The sequence below is a fragment of the Felis catus genome, chromosome B1 (genome assembly GCF_018350175.1).
Source record: "Felis catus isolate Fca126 chromosome B1, F.catus_Fca126_mat1.0, whole genome shotgun sequence".
Taxonomy (NCBI): Eukaryota; Metazoa; Chordata; class Mammalia; order Carnivora; family Felidae; genus Felis; species Felis catus.
The window spans coordinates 204,987,332-205,006,660 of NC_058371.1; the positions used below are offsets into that span (position 1 = coordinate 204,987,332).

Here is a 19,329-nt window from a genome sequence, read left to right on the forward strand (position 1 = left end):
GTTCATTTTTGGGGGAAGTTATTTGTGTTAGTATTGAGTTTTGAGAGTTCTTTTTTTTTTAATTTTTTTTTTTTAACGTTTATTTATTTTGGGGACAGAGAGAGACAGAGCGTGAATGGGGGAGGGGCAGAGAGAGAGGGAGACACAGAATCGGAAGCGGGCTCCAGGCTCTGAGCCATCAGCCCAGAGCCTGATGCGGGGCTCGAACTCACGGACCGCGAGATCGTGACCTGAGCTGAAGTCGGACGCTTAACTGACTGAGCCACCCAGGCGCCCCAAGAGTTCTTTATACATTCTGGTTAAAAGTTCTGTTAGATATGTAATTGGCAAATATTTGTTCACGGCCTATGGCTTGTCTTCCATTCCCTTACCAATTTTTAAAACAGAAGTTTTATATTTTGATAAAGTCCAATTCATCAATTGTTCTTTCATGGATCATTCTTTTGATGTCATATCTAACAATGCGTTGCTTAACTCAAGATGACAAAGATTTCCTTATTTCTTCTAGAAGTTTTAGTGTTTTAGGTTTTAATTTCAGTGTACGACAGATTTGGGGTTAATATTTTTCAAGTTTAATTATATATTTTGAGACAGAGAGAAAACACGAGTGGGGCAGGGGCAGAGAGAGAGAGGGAGGGAGAAGATCCCAAGCAGACCTTGAACTCACAAACCATGAGATCATGACCTGGGCCGAAGTCAGATGCTTAACCGACTGAGCCCCCCAGGAGCCCCCAGCTTCATATTAAATCTTCAAATCTGGTAGAGTGAGTCTTCCAGCTTCGGTCTTCTTTTTCAAAATTGTTCTGATATTTTAGTTCTCTTTCGTTCACATGCTTCTGCTCACTGGGCCCCTTTTCACGGTTCCTCTAGGCAAAAAGATGGCAGTTTCTCCGAGTGTTTGCTGTCTATGCAGCAGCAGCAACTCTCACAGCACAGCCCAACAGCGGGTGGCCAGCCTAGGGCCAAAGCCATGGGGAAAAGAGACTGAAAAGTAGAAAACTCACACTTGTGTGGGTCACTGCTCCAAGTTTCAACTACCCTCACCAATCTATCTGCACTCCATAGTTTTTCTTTTAGTATTTTGTCCAGGTTTTTACCTGTAATCAGCAGGAGAGAAAGCCTGTAGGTGGCTTATTCTGTCACGGCCAGCACTGAACTCTTAACACCTTACTTTTCAAAAGGGAGGGGGAAGAAAGAGGAGAGGGCAGAGGAAGGGGGGTTGGCAAGGAGAAAAATCTGTGCTGAAAAAATAAGAGAAAAAGTAACGTGTTTCTTTAGGCACTAATTTTGGGAAACATGTCCATTACATTGTTTTTTAGATATTTTTGTATGTTTAAATTTTCTCAAATATTTTTTTAAAAACCAGTAAATATTGAATATAGACACAAAAATTCTCAACAAAATGTGAACAAATGGAATCCAGCAATGTATTAAAAGGATTATATACCATGACCAAGTGGGATTTATTCCAAGAATGCAAGGTTGGTTTAAAATATAAAATTAATGACTGTAATATACCAACCACATCAAAGGAACCAAAGACAAAAACTACACAATCATCTCAATAGATGCAGAAAAAGCATTTGACAAAATCCAACACCTCTTCATGATAAAAACATTCAACAAATTAGGAATGGAAGTAAACTCTGTCAACCTAATAGATGGCATCTCCAGAAAACCCGCAGTTAACGTCACACTCAACAGCGGAAGACTGACCACGGCCTGCCCGCAATCAGGGACGAGACAACATGGTTCAACAGAATGCTGCCAAGGTTCTAGCCATTTATTAAGCAAGAAAATGAAATAGAAGGCATATACACTGGGAAGGAAGAAGCAAAACTATCTCTATTTGCAGAGGGTATGATTTTGCACAAAGAAAATCCTAAGGAATCCCTACAAGAAAACTATTAGATCAAATAAATGGCTTCAGCAAGGTTACAGCAAACAATATACAACTACCAACTGCATTTCTACACACTAGAAATGTATACAACCAGTCTGAGAATAAACTTAAGAAAACAATTACATTATAATAGCATCAAAAATAGTAAAGAAATGAACAAAGGAAGCACAGAATATTGTTGAAAGAGATTAAAGAAAGCTTAAATAAATAGAAATAGATCCTCTGTTCATGGACTGGAAGACTTAATATTGTTAAGATGGCAATACATCCCAAATTGATGTACAGATTAATTGCAGTCCCTACCAAAATTCCAACTACCTTCTACACGGAATTGACAAGCTGACCTTAAAATTCGCATGGAAATTTGAGGAACCTTTGGCTATTTATGGAATAGCCAAAACAAGAAGAATAAAGTTGGAGGGCTCCCATTCTCAATTTCAAAACTTAGTACAAAGCTCTGGTAATCAACACGGGGCAGAACCGGCATAGAACACAGATTAATGGGCAGAGCTGAGAGTTCAGAAATAAACCACTCCATTTATGGTCAACTGGTGTTTGATAAGGCTGTCAAGACCACTCAATGGGGAAAGAATAATCTTTTCAACAAACGGTGCTGGGATAACTGGATATCCACATGTGAAAGAATGAATTTGGATCCTACCTCATACCACACACACAAATTAATTAAAAATGAATCAAAGACCTTAATATAAGAGCTAAAACCCGGAGAGAAAATCTTCATGGCCTTGCACTTGGCAAAGGACTCAAATATGACACCAAAAGTACAAACAACAAGAAAAATAGAAATTGGGAGTTCATCAAAATTTTTACTTTTCTGCCTCAAAGGACACTATTAAGAAATAAAAAAGACGAGTGGTGCCTGGGTGGCTCAGTTGGTTAAGCGTCCAACTTCCACTCAGGTCATGATCTCGCGGTCTGTGAGTTCGAGCCCCGCATCGGGCTCTGTGCTGACAGCTCAGAGCCTGGAGCCTGCTTCGGATTCTTTGTCTCCCTCTCTTTCTGCCCCTCCCTGCTCACACTCTGTCTCTCTCTCTCAAAAGTAAATAAACGTTAAAAAAAAAAAAACCCAAAAAATAAATTGAAAAGATGATCCACAGAATGGGAAAAAATATTTACAAATCATATATTTAATAAAAGTTTAGCATCTAAAATATATAAAGAACCCTTAAATTTCAACAGTAAAAAGACAACCCAATTCAAAAAATGGGCAAAGGATGTGAATACACATTTCTCCAAAGAGGATATACTAGCCAATAAGAACATGAAAAGATGTTCAACATTAGTAGGTTGTAGTAAAGTAAATCAAAGTCATGAGATACTCATCCTCTAGGATGGCTATAATAAAAATAAATAATGAAAATTAAGAAGGGCTGGGAGGATGTGGTGACACTGGAACCTCTGCATACTTGTGTTGGGAATGTAAAATGGTGCAGCCGCTATGGAAAATAGTCTGGTTCCTCCAAAACTTAAACATAGAATTAGCATATGATTCAGTGATTCCACTTCTGAGTATATGCTCAAAAGAATTAAAGGCAGAGACTTGAACATACATTTGTACACCAACGTTTATAGCAGTGTATTTGCAATAGTCAAAAGGCAGAGGCAACCCAAGTGCTTATCTACAATGAGCATCTAAACGCAATGTGGTATATCCGCACATACAACATAATATTACTCAGCCTTAAAAATGAAAGAAATTCTCATGTTACAATATGGATGAGGCTTGACATTATGCTAAGAGAAATAAGTCACTCACAAAAGGATGTGAGATCCTGCTTACACAAGGTCTAGAGTAGTCAGATTCATAGAGACAAAGTGGAATGGTGATTGCCAGAGGCTGGGTGGGGCAGGAGGAAGACAGTTACCGTTCAATAGGAACAGTTTCCGTTTTGCAAGATGAAGAATTCTATGCATGGATGGTGGGGATAGTTGCACAACCATGTGGATATACTTAATTTCACTGAACTGTACACTTACAAATGGTTAAGATGGTAAATTTTATCATGTGTATTTTACCAAGGTTAAAAAAATACTAGTGCCTAGCATAAGTACTCAAAACATGTTACTTTCGTCACACGCAAGTTTTTTGTTTTGTTTTTTTTTTTTTTCAACGTTTATTTTTATTTTTGGGACAGAGAGAGACAGAGCATGAACGGGGGAGGGGCAGAGAGAGAGGGAGACACAGAATCGGAAACAGGCTCCAGGCTCTGAGCCATCAGCCCAGAGCCTGATGCGGGGCTCGAACTCACGGACCGCGAGATCGTGACCTGGCTGAAGTCGGACGCTTAACCGACTGCGCCACCCAGGCGCCCCAACACGCAAGTTTTTAAGACTCCTGATAATAAAAGAAAAAATACAAGACAAAGCAGAGGAGCATGGAGTTGAGGGATTTTTTTTTTTTTTTAAGTAGGCTTCACTCCCAGTGTGGAGCCCAACGTGAGGCTTGAACTCATGATCCTGAGATCAACTGACTGAGCCACCCAGGCGCCCCCATGAATTTTTTTTTAAGACAGAAAAGACTAAAGAATTTTAAAATCCTATGGGAATAGTAGGAGAAGCTGAAATTTCATGTGAAAGGAGGTAACTGAAGGCTTACAGCCCTGTAGGGCATTATGCACTGTGCTAAGCGCTGCAGGCAGAGATAAAAAGGACAATCAACCAACAGGGCAGGAGATGAGCACATTAGGGTGCCATGGGAGCATGGAGTCTGGGAAAGCTCGCAGAATGGGACATGCTAGAGCTGAGTCTGCAAATATTGATGACAAATGACAACAATGAGAGTGACATTTATCAATTACTATATGCCAAGACTTGTCCCATGTACTTTGTATGTGGAAGCTTTTAATCCTCAAACAATGCTGTAAGAATTATTGAAAGACAAAAAGGAACTGGGAACAGCTTGGTGTGCAGCCAAGTGCAGAGTTTGGTAAGGCTGGAGCACCAAACTCAAACTAGGAGAAGCACCTGAATACGTTAGGACTAAATCCCAGACTCGTGTGTGCCTGTTCAGGAGTGCAGAAATTACCGTGAAGATTATGCACAGATTATGTGCTTTCCTTATATGTCTGCTGTATATATACGCTCTGGGTATATCCACACGTATGCACGCACGTATGCAAGATGTAGGTAAAGTTTATGCATTCCGGATACAAGTCCATTCCGTGATTTGTAAATACTTTCTCCGTTCTGGGTGGTCTTTTCATTCTCGTGACACTATCCACACATGTATGTATTTATATATGTTTACATATATGTATTAAATTTATAGGTTACTTAAAAACATATTTAAGTACACTCCACATGCAATGTGGGGCTTGAACTCACGACCCTAAGATCAAGAGTCACAGGCTCCACAGACTGAGCCAGCTGGGTGCTCCTCATGGGCTGTGTTTTTGTGTAGTTTTAGATTTGTAGAGAAGTTGAGCGGAGAGTAGAGTTCCCATATATGCCCTCATCACCCCCCCTCCAGTTTCCCGTTATTAACATCTCCCATTCGCGCGGTGCAGCTGGTGCAGCTGATGAGCCGATACTGACACCCCATCAGCCTAAGTGCATACCTCACAATGGGGCTCACTTCGTGTCGCAGTTCTACGGGTTTTGACCACATAGGACTTGTATCCACCATTATAGCACCATTCAGAAGCTTCACTGCCCTGGAAATCCTGTCCTGCCCTAGTCATCCCTCCCTGCCCCAGAAGCCCCTGGCAACCACTCATCTTTTTTGTCCCCATAGTTTTCCCTTTTCCAGAGTGTCCTGTAGTTGGAACCATACACTGTGGGGCCTTCTCAGTCTGACTGCGTTCACCTACTTAAGAATGTCTTCAACACTATATTTTGAACTTTTTAATTTTGATTAAGTCCAGGTTAACTGTTTCAACTGTGCTTCAGTATCGTATAAAAATTCTCATACATCTTTTTAGAAATTTTATGGTTTCAGGTTTTACATTTAGATTTATGACGCTTTGAGTTAATTTTTGCATAATGCAAGATAACGGATTAACAGGGGCGCCTGAGTGGCTCAGTCGGTTAAGCGCCCGACTTCAACTCAGGTCACGATCTCGCGGTCCACGAGTTCGAGCCCCGCGTCGGGCTCTGGGCTGATGGCTCAGAGCCTGGAGCTTGTTTCCGATTCTGTGTCTCCCTCTCTCTCTGCCCCTCCCCCGTTCATGCTCTGTCTCTCTCTGTCTCAAAAATAAATAAACGTTAAAAAAAAATTTTTTTTAAAGATAACGGATTAACAATTTTTAACATACAATATCCAATTTTTTCAGCATCATTTTTTGAAAAGACTCCCTTTCCTTCAATTACTTTTATTCCTTTATCAAAAATCAATTGACCTTGGGGCACCTGGGGGGCTTTGTCAGTTGAGCATCCAACTTGATATTGGCTCAGGTTGTCATCTCGTAGTCATGAGATCGAGCCCCGTGTGGAGCCCTGCGTGGAGCAGGAAGCCTCCTTGAGATTTGCTCTCTGCCCCTCTCCCTTCAAAATAAATAAACATCTTAAAAAATCAATCGACCTTGGGGCGCCTGGGTGGCGCAGTCGGTTAAGCATCCGACTTCAGCCAGGTCACGATCTCGCGATCCGTGAGTTCGAGCCCCGCGTCAGGCTCTGGGCTGATGGCTCAGAGCCTGGAGCCTGTTTCCGATTCTGTGTCTCCCTCTCTCTCTGCCCCTCCCCCGTTCATGCTCTCTGTCCCCAAAATAAATAAACGTTGAAAAAAAAATTTAAAAAAAATCAATCGACCTTATATACACTTGTGGGCCAATTTCTGACTATTCTGTTGCATTGACCTACTTGCGTATCTTAACACCACACTACTTTGATTACTGTGGCTTTATAAAAAGTATTGAAGTCAGGCAATGAAAGTCACATGATTTGAGGGGCGCTTGGGTGGCTCAGTCAGTTAAAGCATCTGACTTTGGCTCAGGTCATGATCTTGTGGTTCAAGGGTTCAAGCCCCGCATCGGGCTCTGTGCTGCCAGCTGAGAGCCTGGAGCCTGCTTCGGATTCTGTGTCTCCCTCTCTCTCTCTGCCCCTCCCCTGCTCATGCTCTGTCTCTCAAAAATAAAAACATTAAAAAAAAAAGTCACAAGATTTGAACAAAGGTTCAAACTTGACTCTTCTCCCTCTTCTGCAGTTCCAAATGAATTTTAGAAGCAGTGTGCCAATCTTTACAAGAAGTCTGATGGGATTCAGACAGCAGTCACACTGAATCTATAATCAATCTGAGAAGAATCAGTCTGAACAATACTGAATCTCCCAGTTTATGAATATGGTATACTCTCTCCATTTATTAAGGTCTTTCTCAGTCAAGAGTTTTAGTTTTCAGTGCACAAGTCTTATGTATCTTTTTTCAGATTTATCCCAAGCATTTAATACATTTTCTAAAGTTTAATATACTTTTAATATTATTTACTTAAGTAATCTCTATACTCAAAATTGGGCTCAAACCCATGACCCTGAGATGAAGAGTCGCACTCTCTTCTGACTGAGCCAGCCAGGAACCCCAGCATTTAGTATTTTTTGATGCTGTTGTAAATGGCATTTCCCCCTAACTTCAACTTCCCGTATTTGTTGCCAGTTATCTAGAAATAACGTGACTTATCTTTTGCATATTAATCTTGCACCCTGCAACCTTGCTGAACTCACTAGTTCTAGTAGCTTTCTGTAGATTCCACCCTCCTGAGGGTGACATTGCCCCTCAAGGAACATTTCGCAATGTCTGGAAGCATCTCTGGTTGTGACGAGTGACGTGTATTAATGGTATCTAGGGGATAGAGATAGGGTGCTGCTAAATGTCCAACAATGCACTAGACAATGGCACATCTTCACCCCAACAAGGAATCATCTGTCAATAGTACCAAGGTTGGCAAGCGAATGTGAATGATCGTGTCATCTTCCTAAATAAACTTACTCATTATTTTCAGTCTGGAAGCTTTTTCTTGCTCCAATACGCTGGCTAGAATATCTAGCACGATATTGAACAGAAGTGGTGAGACCTGACAACTTTGGCTTGTTCGGGTCCAGTCTTCCATCATTCTATACACCAGCTGTAGGTTTTTCATAACTGCTTTTATTACGTTGAGGAAGTTTCATTTCATTCCTAGTATGCTAGCAGGTTTTTTTTTTTTTTTAAAACCGGAATGGATGTTGGGTTTTATCATGTTTTTTTCTGTGTCTATTAAGATGATCCATGGGGCGCCTGGGTGGCGCAGTCGGTTAAGCGTCCGACTTCAGCCAGGTCACGATCTCGCGGTCCGTGGGTTCGAGCCCCGCGTCGGGCTCTGGGCTGATGGCTCAGACCCTGGAGCCTGTTTCCGATTCTGTGTCTCCCTCTCTCTCTGCCCCTCCCCTGTTCATGCTCTGTCTCTCTCTGTCCCAAAAATAAAAATAAACGTTGAAAAAAAAATTAAAAAAAAAAAAGATGATCCATGTAGTCTTTTTAACTGTTAATAGTGTAAATTATATTGATCAATCTCCAAATGCTAAGCTAACTTCGCATTCCTGGGAAAAACCTCACTTAGTCACGATGCAATATTCTTTTCATAGTGTTGGGATTCAACTTGCTAAAAAATGTTTTATTAAGTTTGAGATAGAACGCCTGCTCAAGAGAGTATACACACAAGCAGGGAAGGGCAGAAAGGGAGAGAGAGAATCCCAAGCAGGTTCCACTCTGTCAGCTCAGAGTCTGATGTGGGGCTCAGTCTCACAAATGGTGAGATCATGACCCAGTGCTACAAAGTGTTTTAAGGGGCACCTGGGTAGCTCAGTCAGTTAAGCGTCTGACTCTTGGTTTTGGCTCGGGTCATGTTTGTGAGTTTGAGCCCCGCATCGGCGTCCGCACTGACAGTGCAGAGCCCGCTTGGGATTCCCTCTCCCTCTTTCTGTTACTCCCCGAAGCAGGGGCTCGAAGTCATAAACCGTGAGATCATGACCTGCGCTGAAGTCAGATGCTTAAGCATCTGAGCCACCCAGGAGCTCAGCCACCCAGGAGCTCCTCTGTCATTGTTTCTCTTATTCATGTTATTAATCATTTGTCTGTTCTTTTTCTGGTTCCATATGACCAGGGATTTCTCTATCGTGTTGATCTTCTCAAATAATCAGCTTTTGCTTTCAGTGATTTTCTGTTTTTATTTTCTATTTCATTGGTTTCCACTCTGACATTTATTATTTCCCTTTCTGTACTTGCTTTGGATTTCATTGGCTTATTATTCCTGTTTTTTTAGATGAATGCTGAAATTATTGGTCTGAGAACTATCTTCTAGTCGCGTTTTGGCCGCATTCCACAAATTTTAAAATGCTGCACGTTTATTTTCATTCACTTCAAAATTCTAATTTTCCTTCTGATTTCTCCTTTGACCCATGGGTAATTTAGAAATGAGTTATTAGCTTCTAAATATTCAGGTTTTCCAAATATCTATTACTGATGTCTAACTTAATTTCATTGTGGTCATAGAACATAATTTTTTTTTTTTAAGTATTTTGGAGGAGAGTACAAGTGGGGGGCGGGGACAGAGGATCTGAAGTGGGCTCTGAGCTGACAGGCTGACAGCAGCGAGCCCGATGTGAGGCTTGAACTCACAAACTGTGAGATCATGACCTGAGCTGAAGTCAGATGCTCAACTGACTGAGCCACCCAGGTGCCCCAGAACATACTTGTTTTGTAGCCCAGAATATTATCCATTTTGGTAAATGTTCTTCACATATACACTTGAAAATGTATATTTTGCTGGTATTGTGTAAAGTGTTCTACAAATGTCCATTAGGTCGAGTTGGCTGATGGTATCATTCAACTATATCCTCGGTGATTTTCTGATACTTGTTCTATCATTTATTAAGATAGGGGTATTGAAATCGCCAGCTACAATCTACAACTTAAATTTACAGCTGGATTTTGTTAAAAAAAAAAAACCTGGTTTTGCTTCATGTATTTTAAAGTTTTATTATTAGATGCAAAACTGTTTAGGGTTATTATGTCTTTTTGACGAATGTACCAGTTCATCATTATGACACGATCCTCTTTTTTTAAAGAGTTTTTTTTCTTAATATTTATTTAGTCTGGGACAGCGCAAGCAGGGAAGGGGCAGAGAGAGGGGGACAGAGGATCCGAAGCGGGCTCTGTGCTGACAAACTGACAGCAGCGAGCTTGAGGAGGGGCCCGAACTCACAAACCATGAGATCATGACCTGAGCTGAAGTCGGATGCTCAACTGACTGAGCCACCCAGGAGCCCCAAAAGAGTTCTTTTTTTAATGTTTATTTTTGAAAGAGAGACAGAGAGTGAGTGGGGGAGGGGCCGAGAGAGAGGGAGACACAGAATCGGAAGCAGGCTCCAGGCTCTGAGTTGTCAGCACAGAGCCCGACGCAGGACTCAAGCCCACAAACCATAAGACCCTGACCTGAGCCAAAGTCGGACGCTCAACTGACTGAGACACCCAGGAGCCCCATGAAATGATCCTCTTGATTTCGGACAGTATTCTTTGTTGTGAAATCTACAGAGAAATAGGCTTGCAGAGGAAGACATAAATTCAGTTTTAGACACGGGTATGAGGGGAGATGTGGAGCGACAGGTGCCTAAGAGCCCAGGAAGGAAGCGTGGCGTGGAGACAGGTTAACTGTTGTTACTACAGTGACTGTGCGGTGTCAGTGTATCGAGGTGCTCCGCAAGAATTCCCGAAATAACCAGTCTGAGCAAACGGTGGTCTCCAGGGCAATTCCATCATCTAGAAATCTCCACCTGATCCTAGGTCACGTGAGGATCAACTCATGGCCTCCAAATTCAAAGGAACCCTCGAACTCTCAGCTTTCCAGTGACTTGTGTCCTAGGGTTACCCCAGCAGCTCTGCTGGATCTTTTCCACGCTGCTCAAACCTCAGCTCTCTCACCTCCCTTCTCCTTTTCCGTAGGCGTTTAGTCTTCCTCGTTCATGAGAACAGAAGCCATCAGAGAATCCCTTCACTTGCGACAAACACGTAGCGTTTATCACCTACGCCGTCACCTGTGTCCACAACGCAAAGTGTCTTCTTACGGCCCTGCGTTCCGGACGTCCTTCCCCTCCTACCTTCTGGAGGCTTTCTTCATTATTCCCCTTCCTCCGCACCAGCAAACTTCCTCCGCTGGCTCCCTCCCGCCAGCTTCCAGCAGCTCGAGGGTCTCCCATCTGAAGGCCCCCCACCCCCACTTCTGGAGTCGCCTCCACTGTCCACCCCTCTTCACCTCTCTCCTTTCTTTTTTCCCGCACCTATCGTGACCTGCAGCTTCCACCCCAACAGTCTACCGAAGCCATTCCTGACACCATCACCAAGATCACCTCATCGTTGCTAAACCCGGTGGAAATCTTGTGTTTTTCTATTTGACTTTTAAATGGCTTTTTGCCCCTGGAGACGTCTTTCCGTGACTCCCATGACACAACGCTCCTGCCTGCGGTTTTCTCCCCGCGTCCCTGGCGGCTCCTTGCCCACAGGCTGGTCTGTGCTCTGAATGTTCTAACACCTTTCTGCCTGCCTACGGCTCTGCTCCCTTCAGCTCTCAAGACCGCCAACTGCCAGCGACGAGCCGAGGACGTCCCAGCACCTGTCCCTCGCGAGGCTGCTTTCCTGAGCCCGACCCTCGCGATCCGCCACCAGACAAACGCCCTGGGTGGAAAAGGCACGACGTGGGTGGAATCCTAGCGGCAACACCCGTCGGCCTTGGCCAAGTGACGATACCGTCGGCCATGTTTCCCGTGCCCAGAAACAGGCCGCAGGGCGGGGAGTGACCATGTGGTGCCTTTTTGTCCGAGGTCCCGCAGGAGCGTTAAAATAAGCCACTACAGGGGTGCCTGGGTGGCTCAGTCGGTTAAGTCGCCAACTTCGGCTCAGGTCGTGATCTCACAGTTCGTGAGTTCGAGCCCTGCGTCGGGCTCTGTGCTGACAGCTCAGAGCCTGGAGCCTGCTTCGGATTCTCTCTCTCTCTCTTTCCCTTCCCTGCTCATGCTCTGTCTCAAAAATAAATAAACATTAAAAAAACAATAAAAAAAATAAGCCACTACGTACAGGCCAGCACGGTGTGAACTAAGCCCCTGAGCCCCTTTCGTCTGGAAACACAATTTTAGTAACTTGAAATCGCAGAGAACGGAGACGCCGGCTTCCAGGCTGACGATGAACACAGAGGGGGCTGCAACCTTCAACGCCTCCCCGAACCAGCCAGGTGACAGACACAAAGAGCCAAGCGGGCCAGGCAAACGCTGGTGTCTTACCTCAGGGGGCAGCTCTGGGTGAGTGGTGACACTCGGGGTCTGGGTCCAAGGCTGCCAGACCGGATTTTCCTACAGGAGCTGGCAAACTGTTGCGCGCGCGCGCGCGCGTGTGTGTTTAACTTAAGTTTTTCAGTCTTCTGGTAGCAACCACCTCATTTTTTTAAAAAAGACACTTACTGTGGACTCCCCGCCACGGCAAGCCGGGAGCGTGCCCGGGGCTCGCAATCGTACTCACGGCACGCCGCGGGAGATTTCCACCTCCAAGAGGCAGAACGAAACGTCGCTCGAGCGTTCCCCGACACCCGCCCGCGGCCCGCAAGCCCCTCGCGCGCGCCGCGCACCCCCACGGGACTGGCCACCCAGGGGGCGGCCGCGCTCACTCAAGCCAGGGCGCCCTGAGAAGCAGCCTCCGCAGAAACGACCGCGTGGGAGTGGGGAACCGTCAGGGCCCGGGCCCGCAGCCGGACTACCTGCGCTCGGTCGCCGCGGCCACTGTCACGCGCGTCTGCGCTCCGGTCGGCGAGGCGCCCGAGCCGGACGGTCGCCGGCCCCTCACGAGACCCGCGGCGCCGCGCAGGCGCGCTCTGCCACCTGCGCTCCGCGCGCGCGCGCGCCGACACCCGGCGCGGCGGAAGTGAGGCGCTGGCGTCTTTCCGGGCCGCGACGCGCCCCCCGCGGGCCTACGTCACGGCGTCGGGGCGGAAGATGGTGCGGTTCGGGGCCGGCGGTTGCTGAGCGGACCCGGACGCAGCTGCACCCCGAGCTCCCCGCTCCGGCGCCCGCCGCGGGGCCGTAGCCATGTCGCTGCTGCAGTCTGCGCTGGACTTCCTGGCGGGCCCGGGCTCTCTGGGCGGTGCTGCCGGCCGCGACCAGACCGACTTCGTGGGGCAGACGGTGGAGCTGGGCGAACTGCGGCTGCGGGTGCGGCGGGTCCTGGCCGAGGGTGAGGCCCGGGCCGGGGGGCGCGGGCGCCCGGCGCCGGGGGTGGGGGGCCAGCGTGGGGGCGGACGGGCGCGGGGCCGACCCGGAGGGGGCGGGGTCAGGCTGATTCCGGTGCGGGTCGGCCCGGCGCGGCGGGGGATGGGGGAGGGTCGCCGCGGGGGCGGAGGGTGAGGCCGACCCGGAGCGACTGCCGAAGGTGAGTGAGGCCGGGCGTAGGGCCGGGCACTTCCTTGTGGGAGGCGTGGCAGTCAGAGCAGGCGTGGGGCTGGCCCGCGGCCGGAGTTAAGGCCGTGGCAGCGGGGAGGGGGTGGTGAGCAGGTGAGGGGCCACAGTGGAGGCAGAAGGAAGGGAACCTATGGGAGTCATGGCCCTTCCTTTCACATCTTGGGCCATTGGGCGGGGGGCGGGGGAACAGCACTGGATCTCCGGACATCGGGCCAGCTCCCCTCGATTCTCAGGGTCCTGGGCGTGGGTGCTCGTGCAGCTTGGCGAGGATGGCTGCAGTCCTGACTTCCTTGGATGTTGGCGTAGACGGTGCTGTGACCCACAGCCTAGCTCCCTCCTCTTGCCACCTGAGCTTCACTTTGCCCTGATCTCTGTTTGTGAGTCCGTGTAAACTAGGGCATGCCAGCAGTTGTGAGCTGTATGGAACCTTGCAGGCTGGACTCGTCAGGCACGGAGAGATTTCCGGGCCATTCTTTAGTCATCTTTGTTTCTGCCTGCTGTTTCCAGCTTCCTGATGTCCTTTCTCTTCCTCACACAGAGACTATTGCCAACGTCGATGTGATCCCATTCTCTCTTCTGGATTTTCCTTACATTTTGTCGGGGGCGCCCACAGGGGTATGTCACATTTTGCTAGCTGGGATGCTTAATGGCTAAACACAGTTGTCTTTGGGGCTGGTACTGAAACAGAACGGCATTTCCCTGAATTAACACGGGGCGAGGGAGTGGTACAGGGCGAGAGAGCCCACCTGTCCGGTAGCTCTCCGGACCTCAGGTTTAGCTTGTCACCTGGCCACCCCTACTTCCGTTTATGCTCAGTTTGAGGTAGGAAACCACACCAGCTGACCGTTCACCTTATTCCTAAAGGCCTGAGGGGATGTTCTGGCTGTAGCATCAGCACACGCTGTTTTTCCACGTGGGTAAAAAAAAGCAACAGATTTTGGGTGTGATTTGGTAAAAAAAAAGCAAACAAAAAAAAAAACAGCAACCCAAGGTCTTCAGAGGTGAGGCCAGAACCTCTATTAACATTCTGAAGGGTGGTATCTGTTAGAATGAGAGTTCCCTCACATCAATTCATTTATTCTGAAAATACCAGACAATTGTCTTGTTTTTTAAGAAATCCATAGTGGACAGTAGGTGGTTTTTGCCTCCTGGAACTTAAAATTAGACACACCCTCTAATGACAGGACCGCACAACCCTGGAAGGATTGTTGGGACAGGACAGGCAGTGGTGAGGGGTCCAGAGGGCCAAACTGAGGTGAGAGGGGAGAGAATGTGCCCTGGGGGTGGGGGTGGGGGAGGGGGAGGGGTAATCAGAGCCGGGAGGTGGGTCTTGTGGAGCAGGAAGCTGTCACCAGTTAAGTTGTTTAACACCGGGACGCAGAATAAGGAAATGGGACCAGCCGATGTGGTTGTGCAAAAGAACGCACTCCCTTTGCTATCTAGACAAGTCGGAAGATAAACATAACCAGTACAATTATGAGCTGTAGATTTCCTCTTTATACATGTAACAGCTGGCGTGTAGCCTTTAAAGTTGTGAAGCCTCTTTCGGAACTGAAATGTTGAGAAACTCGTGTCAAGTCTTTCATGTAAAACATCAGCCTTGGAACATGGGAATTCTTGCTGTCCTGTGTAAACGTGGGGAGTTCCAAACTCAGTCCCTTGGGTACAGATGTTGACGACTTTAGAATTATTTAGGGTTCAGAAGATAATAGACATCCTGTATATCCTGTATATTTCTACAGGAGTTGGGAATGTATTTAATAATAATAATCAAATCAGATGTTTGTACTTAGGTAAGTATCCTCACTGTGGGGGATTAAGTCTTTAAATAGCCCTGTATCAGTTCGTGTCAGGTGTTGCCCCAGGTGAATTTACGGTACATCACATTTTGCTGTCAATGGTGTAGGAAGAAAGCATTGTTTTTTGCATCTGTGATATGAAATGGGTTGTGGACAGAACTTGGAGCCAGATAGCTTCCTAACCTTTCGAAAGTTGGTTTTAAGTTTTCATTTAAAAAACAAAACAAGTTGGTGGGAATGATACCTGCATCAGAGATGCTGAGTCCAAGCAGATTCTAGAATACAGTCTTTATGTTCTCCTGTTTTGGGTTTTGCACATTCTTGCTTGCTTCCTGCGGTTAGAAGAGGTAACGGGGCACCTGGGTGTCTCAGTCGGTTGAGCGTCCAACTCTTGATTTTGACTCTAGGGGCCATGGGATCAAGCCCTGTGTTGGGCTCTGTGCTGAGCGAGGAGCCTGCTTGAGATTGTCTCCTTCCTCTCTTTCCCCCTCCCCTCTCTCCCTCCCTCCCTCTCTCCCCCTCCCTCTCTCCCCCTCCCTCTCTCCCCCTCCCTCTCTCCCCCTCCCTCTCTCCCCCTCCCTCTCTCTCCCCCCTCCCTCTCTCTCCCCCCTCCCTCTCTCTCCCCCCTCCCTCTCTCTCCCCCCTCCCTCTCTCTCCCCCCTCCCTCTCTCTCCCCCTCCCCCCCGCCCCCCTCTTCCCCCTCTCTCCCGCCCTCTCTATCCCTCTCTCTCCCCTGCTCACGTACCCTCTTTTTGCTTTCTCACTTTCTGTCTGTAAAAATTAAAAATTGAATTTAAAAAAGAGAGGTAACAGAGGTGATGGCTACAGCCAAGACAAGGGTTTTGTCATACAAGGTGAGCCCACCTCTCCCGTGACTGCTTCACTCTGGCTGCACTGCTAGTGAGGTACACGAGGTGGTGTGTGGGCTTCTCTTCTGAAGATGAAACCAGGCCACAGAGCCGCCCCGCCATTTATGCGTAACTAGTCACGTGTGTTTGGTTGGATGTTACGTGAAATTTCAGTCAGCATCTGTTTGCTGGAACGCTGTGTGCCACGCGTGGTATCAGTGGTCTTTGATAAACCTAATGCGGGTCCCTTGTGTTCTCTGGGGTCGGTGCTGGCTTGAGAAGCCGTGAGGGCACAGTGCGCGCTCACCGTGAGCCCTCCACTCCTCTGCCTCCTTGTCTGCAGCCGGTGTGGGGACCGGCAGGGCACAGGGACGGTCATGGGGCTGTGCGACAGGACTCTTGGTTGGGGGTGTCAGGAACCACTGAGGTTGGCGTGATGGAGGGAGAGGAGCACTTGTCGGGTCAGGACACGCTCTACAGGCGTCCACAGCAGAAGACGTTTTCCTTGACCTTAAAAGATGATCAGTGGTCACAGCACATTCATTTATCGCTCGTCGCTCTTTTCACATAGGAAGCGTGCCTGATCCCCGAGCCCTGCGGCTTGGTGGCCTTCTTCCAGGTCATCTTCTCCATCGCCCACCACGGCTACTCTCACCCGGGGAGGGGTGCTGAGTGGCCCTCTCTCCAGACACCTGAGAGCACAGAGGGGCCAGGTCTTTGCCGTGAGAGCTTGGGTACTGATGCTAGTATGCAGGGTGGTGTCGTCCGATTTTGCGTCTGATCAGTCGCCCTCTCCCAGCTCCCCTTACCGCACCCTCTTCACCTGCGACTTGGCGACTTTGTCATCAGCCCCTTAGCCATGGTGACGAACACCTAGTGTGAAATGATAATAACCAGCGTAACACTGTTTACGGAGCTCTATTTGGTGGACACTGTGCCCGGTGCTTCACATGGACTGCGAGCCTGACAGTGGCTGAGCTAAGGCCGGAGTAGCTTCCCAGAGCCTCTGGCCAGTGAGTGGTGGACTTGGGCCTGGGAGCCCCTGGGAGGCTGGCCTCCTTGGCATCTGCTCGAGTGTGTCTGGTCACCTGCATGTTGGCCCAGGTCAGCCTGTGGAGTGCATCCTGAAGGGAAAGAGGCGTGGAGGACGTCAAGGTCAAGGAAGCAAGGGCAGTGCACCTGTCTGAGGCAGATGGAAGTGGGCGGTGCTGTGGAGCCAGGGTGGGAGCCGAGTGCCAAGGCCCTTTGCTCCGTGCCTCGGGCGACTGCAGCAGCAGACGTGTGTAACTTCTCCAGTTTCTTTCTGTTGAGGTGCAGGTGGCTGGAGTGGGACATCATGGGGGCGGTCACCGTGGGAGGGGTTACCTTGGGGGGAAGTCATGGTGGAGGGGTCACGGGGTGGGGGGCTATTGTGGGAGGAGGTCACCCTCCCCGAAGGTCACCGGGGGAGGGGAGGTTGCCTTGGGAAAGGCTGCTGTCTGTCTCTCCATGGCTCGGCCTCTTCCTCTCTGTGGACTCCCGCCGTCTGCACGGTCATTTCTGCATAGTCACGTACCCCGAAGATGTGTGGTGCCGATGTGAGGATGTGACGTGGGTAACAGGATTCTGTTCCTTTTGTGAAAGCGTTTCTTAGAAACAGTGCTGACAAAACGTGGTGAATCTCCCGGATTGTTCCTCATGCCGTCGTATCTTTTCCTGGTGCTCACGGTCTTCCCCGCCAGTTCGCCACCTTACATGGAGGCCTGCCACACCCCAGTGTCCCCACACCATCCTCATGGTGATGGGCAGACACCGTGTGGGCTTGTGTGGATTTGCCTTTCTCTGATTTACGAGTTGGTGCGTTTTTCGGTGCTTATTAGCTTACTCGGGTTCCTCTTCTGGAATGGTGCATCGATGCCCTATGCCTATGTTTCTTTTAACTAACGACTTAAATTATTGGCATGCAGAAAAATCTACAGAATGGAACTCCCTTGGTGAAGGCTTACACCCGTGTAGCCAACCACCCGAAGAGATAGAGAACAGCTGAGTGACCCCAGGAAGCCTCTCATGGCCCCCAGCCCCCTTCCCCGCCTCCAGCCAGCCACTGGCTCCAAGTCCCCTCTCTGCCAGAGTGTCATGCACATGGCGTCACACCTCGAGCGCCCCCTCTGGGCCAGCTGTGTGGTTCTGAGGTTTGTTGACTCGCCTGCAGTGTGTTTTCTCAGGTAAAGTGCCCAGGAGGGGGATCTTTGGGTACGGGTTGGATGTAGGATGAACTTTACGTGCACACGGCTAATGCTTTCCAGCAGGGCTGCGCCGATTTGCACTCTGGCCGGCAGGCCCCGGGCTCCCGTCTCCACACCCTCGCCAGTGTTCTTTAACGTCATTTCAGTTCTTTCTGTCTGTTCTCGATGTGCGCTCTGGTGCCCGTCCTCGGGTGTGCGCGGGCTGGTGCATGTCCTCAGGTGTGCGTGCCCGTCCTCGGCTGTGTGCGCGCTGGTGCCCGTCCTCGGGTGTGTGCGCGCTGGTGCGTGTCCTCGGGTGTGCGTGCCCGTCCTTGGCTGTGTGCGCGCTGGTGCCCGTCCTCGGGTGTGTGCGCGCTGTTGCTTGTCCTTGGATGTGTGTGCCTGTCATCAGGTGCGCGCGCTGGTGCCCGTCCTCAGCGCACTGGTGCGTGTCCTCGGGTGTGCGTGCCCGTCCTTGGCTGTGCGCGCGCTGGTGCCCGTCCTCGGGTGTGTGCGTGCTGGTGCGTGTCCTCGGGTGTGCGTGCCCGTCCTCAGCTCTGCGCGCACTGGTGTGTGTCCACAGGTGTGTGCACTGGTGTCTACTTGGCACGGGATTTACATTTATCTGATGATAGTGTGAACACTTTTCTCCTGTTTGTTAACCAGTCACATATCTGTGTGTGTGTGTGTGTGTGTGTGTGTGTGTGTGTGTGTGTGTGAAATGCCTAAGTCTTGTCCATTTCCCATCGGGCAGGAGTTGTGGGAGCTTTTTATTCCAGATGCAAGTCGTGCATTTTATATAACAGACATGCGTGCACGCATGTGGGGAGGAGGAGGGAAGCCATGGATGGGGTCGCTGCCGTCCCTGGCCAGCCTGCCTTCAAGGGGCAAGGGTCTGGCCCCGACAGTTGAGGTACCTGTGCCTGTCTCCCAATTCCAGAACATACTCAGAATGAATGCATACAGCAGCGTCTTAGCAATGCCTGCCCTTTCGTTTCTCGAGATGTTTTATTCAGCAGTAATATTTTTATGAAAACTTTCAATTTTGAGAAAAGTGTGGGTTTATTTATTTGTAGTTTTAGGAAATGGCACCAGCATATTTTGCCCATTTCCCTCAGTGGTAACAACTTGAAAAACTAGTCAGTGTC

At 48.6% G+C, this 19,329-nt stretch overlaps 2 protein-coding genes across 8 annotated transcripts in view; one reads left to right on the top strand and one right to left on the bottom strand.

The window, feature by feature from the left end:
- Positions 1 to 12,789, bottom strand: part of TMEM175 (transmembrane protein 175) — a 29,480-nt gene extending 16,691 nt beyond the window's left edge. For 2 of the 3 annotated variants that reach the window (XM_023253377.2, XM_023253375.2), the window contains exon 1: positions 12,634 to 12,789. The gene's annotated coding sequence lies outside the window, so the exon portion shown is untranslated. Of the gene's footprint in view, positions 1 to 12,163; positions 12,473 to 12,633 lie in introns of those variants that run through there. The other variant, XM_023253376.2, reaches the window with a different exon arrangement.
- A 50-nt stretch (positions 12,790 to 12,839) lies between these two features.
- The window catches only part of GAK (cyclin G associated kinase), a 53,074-nt gene continuing 46,584 nt past the window's right edge, over positions 12,840 to 19,329 (top strand). For 2 of the 5 annotated variants that reach the window (XM_023253370.2, XM_023253371.2), the window contains exon 1: positions 12,840 to 13,106. In XM_023253370.2, the coding sequence (XP_023109138.2) occupies positions 12,962 to 13,106 (145 nt within the window). In that variant the 5' untranslated portion in view covers positions 12,840 to 12,961. Of the gene's footprint in view, positions 13,107 to 13,228; positions 13,302 to 13,868; positions 13,946 to 19,329 lie in introns of those variants that run through there. The other 3 variants (XM_023253372.2, XM_023253373.2, XM_045056704.1) reach the window with 3 other exon arrangements.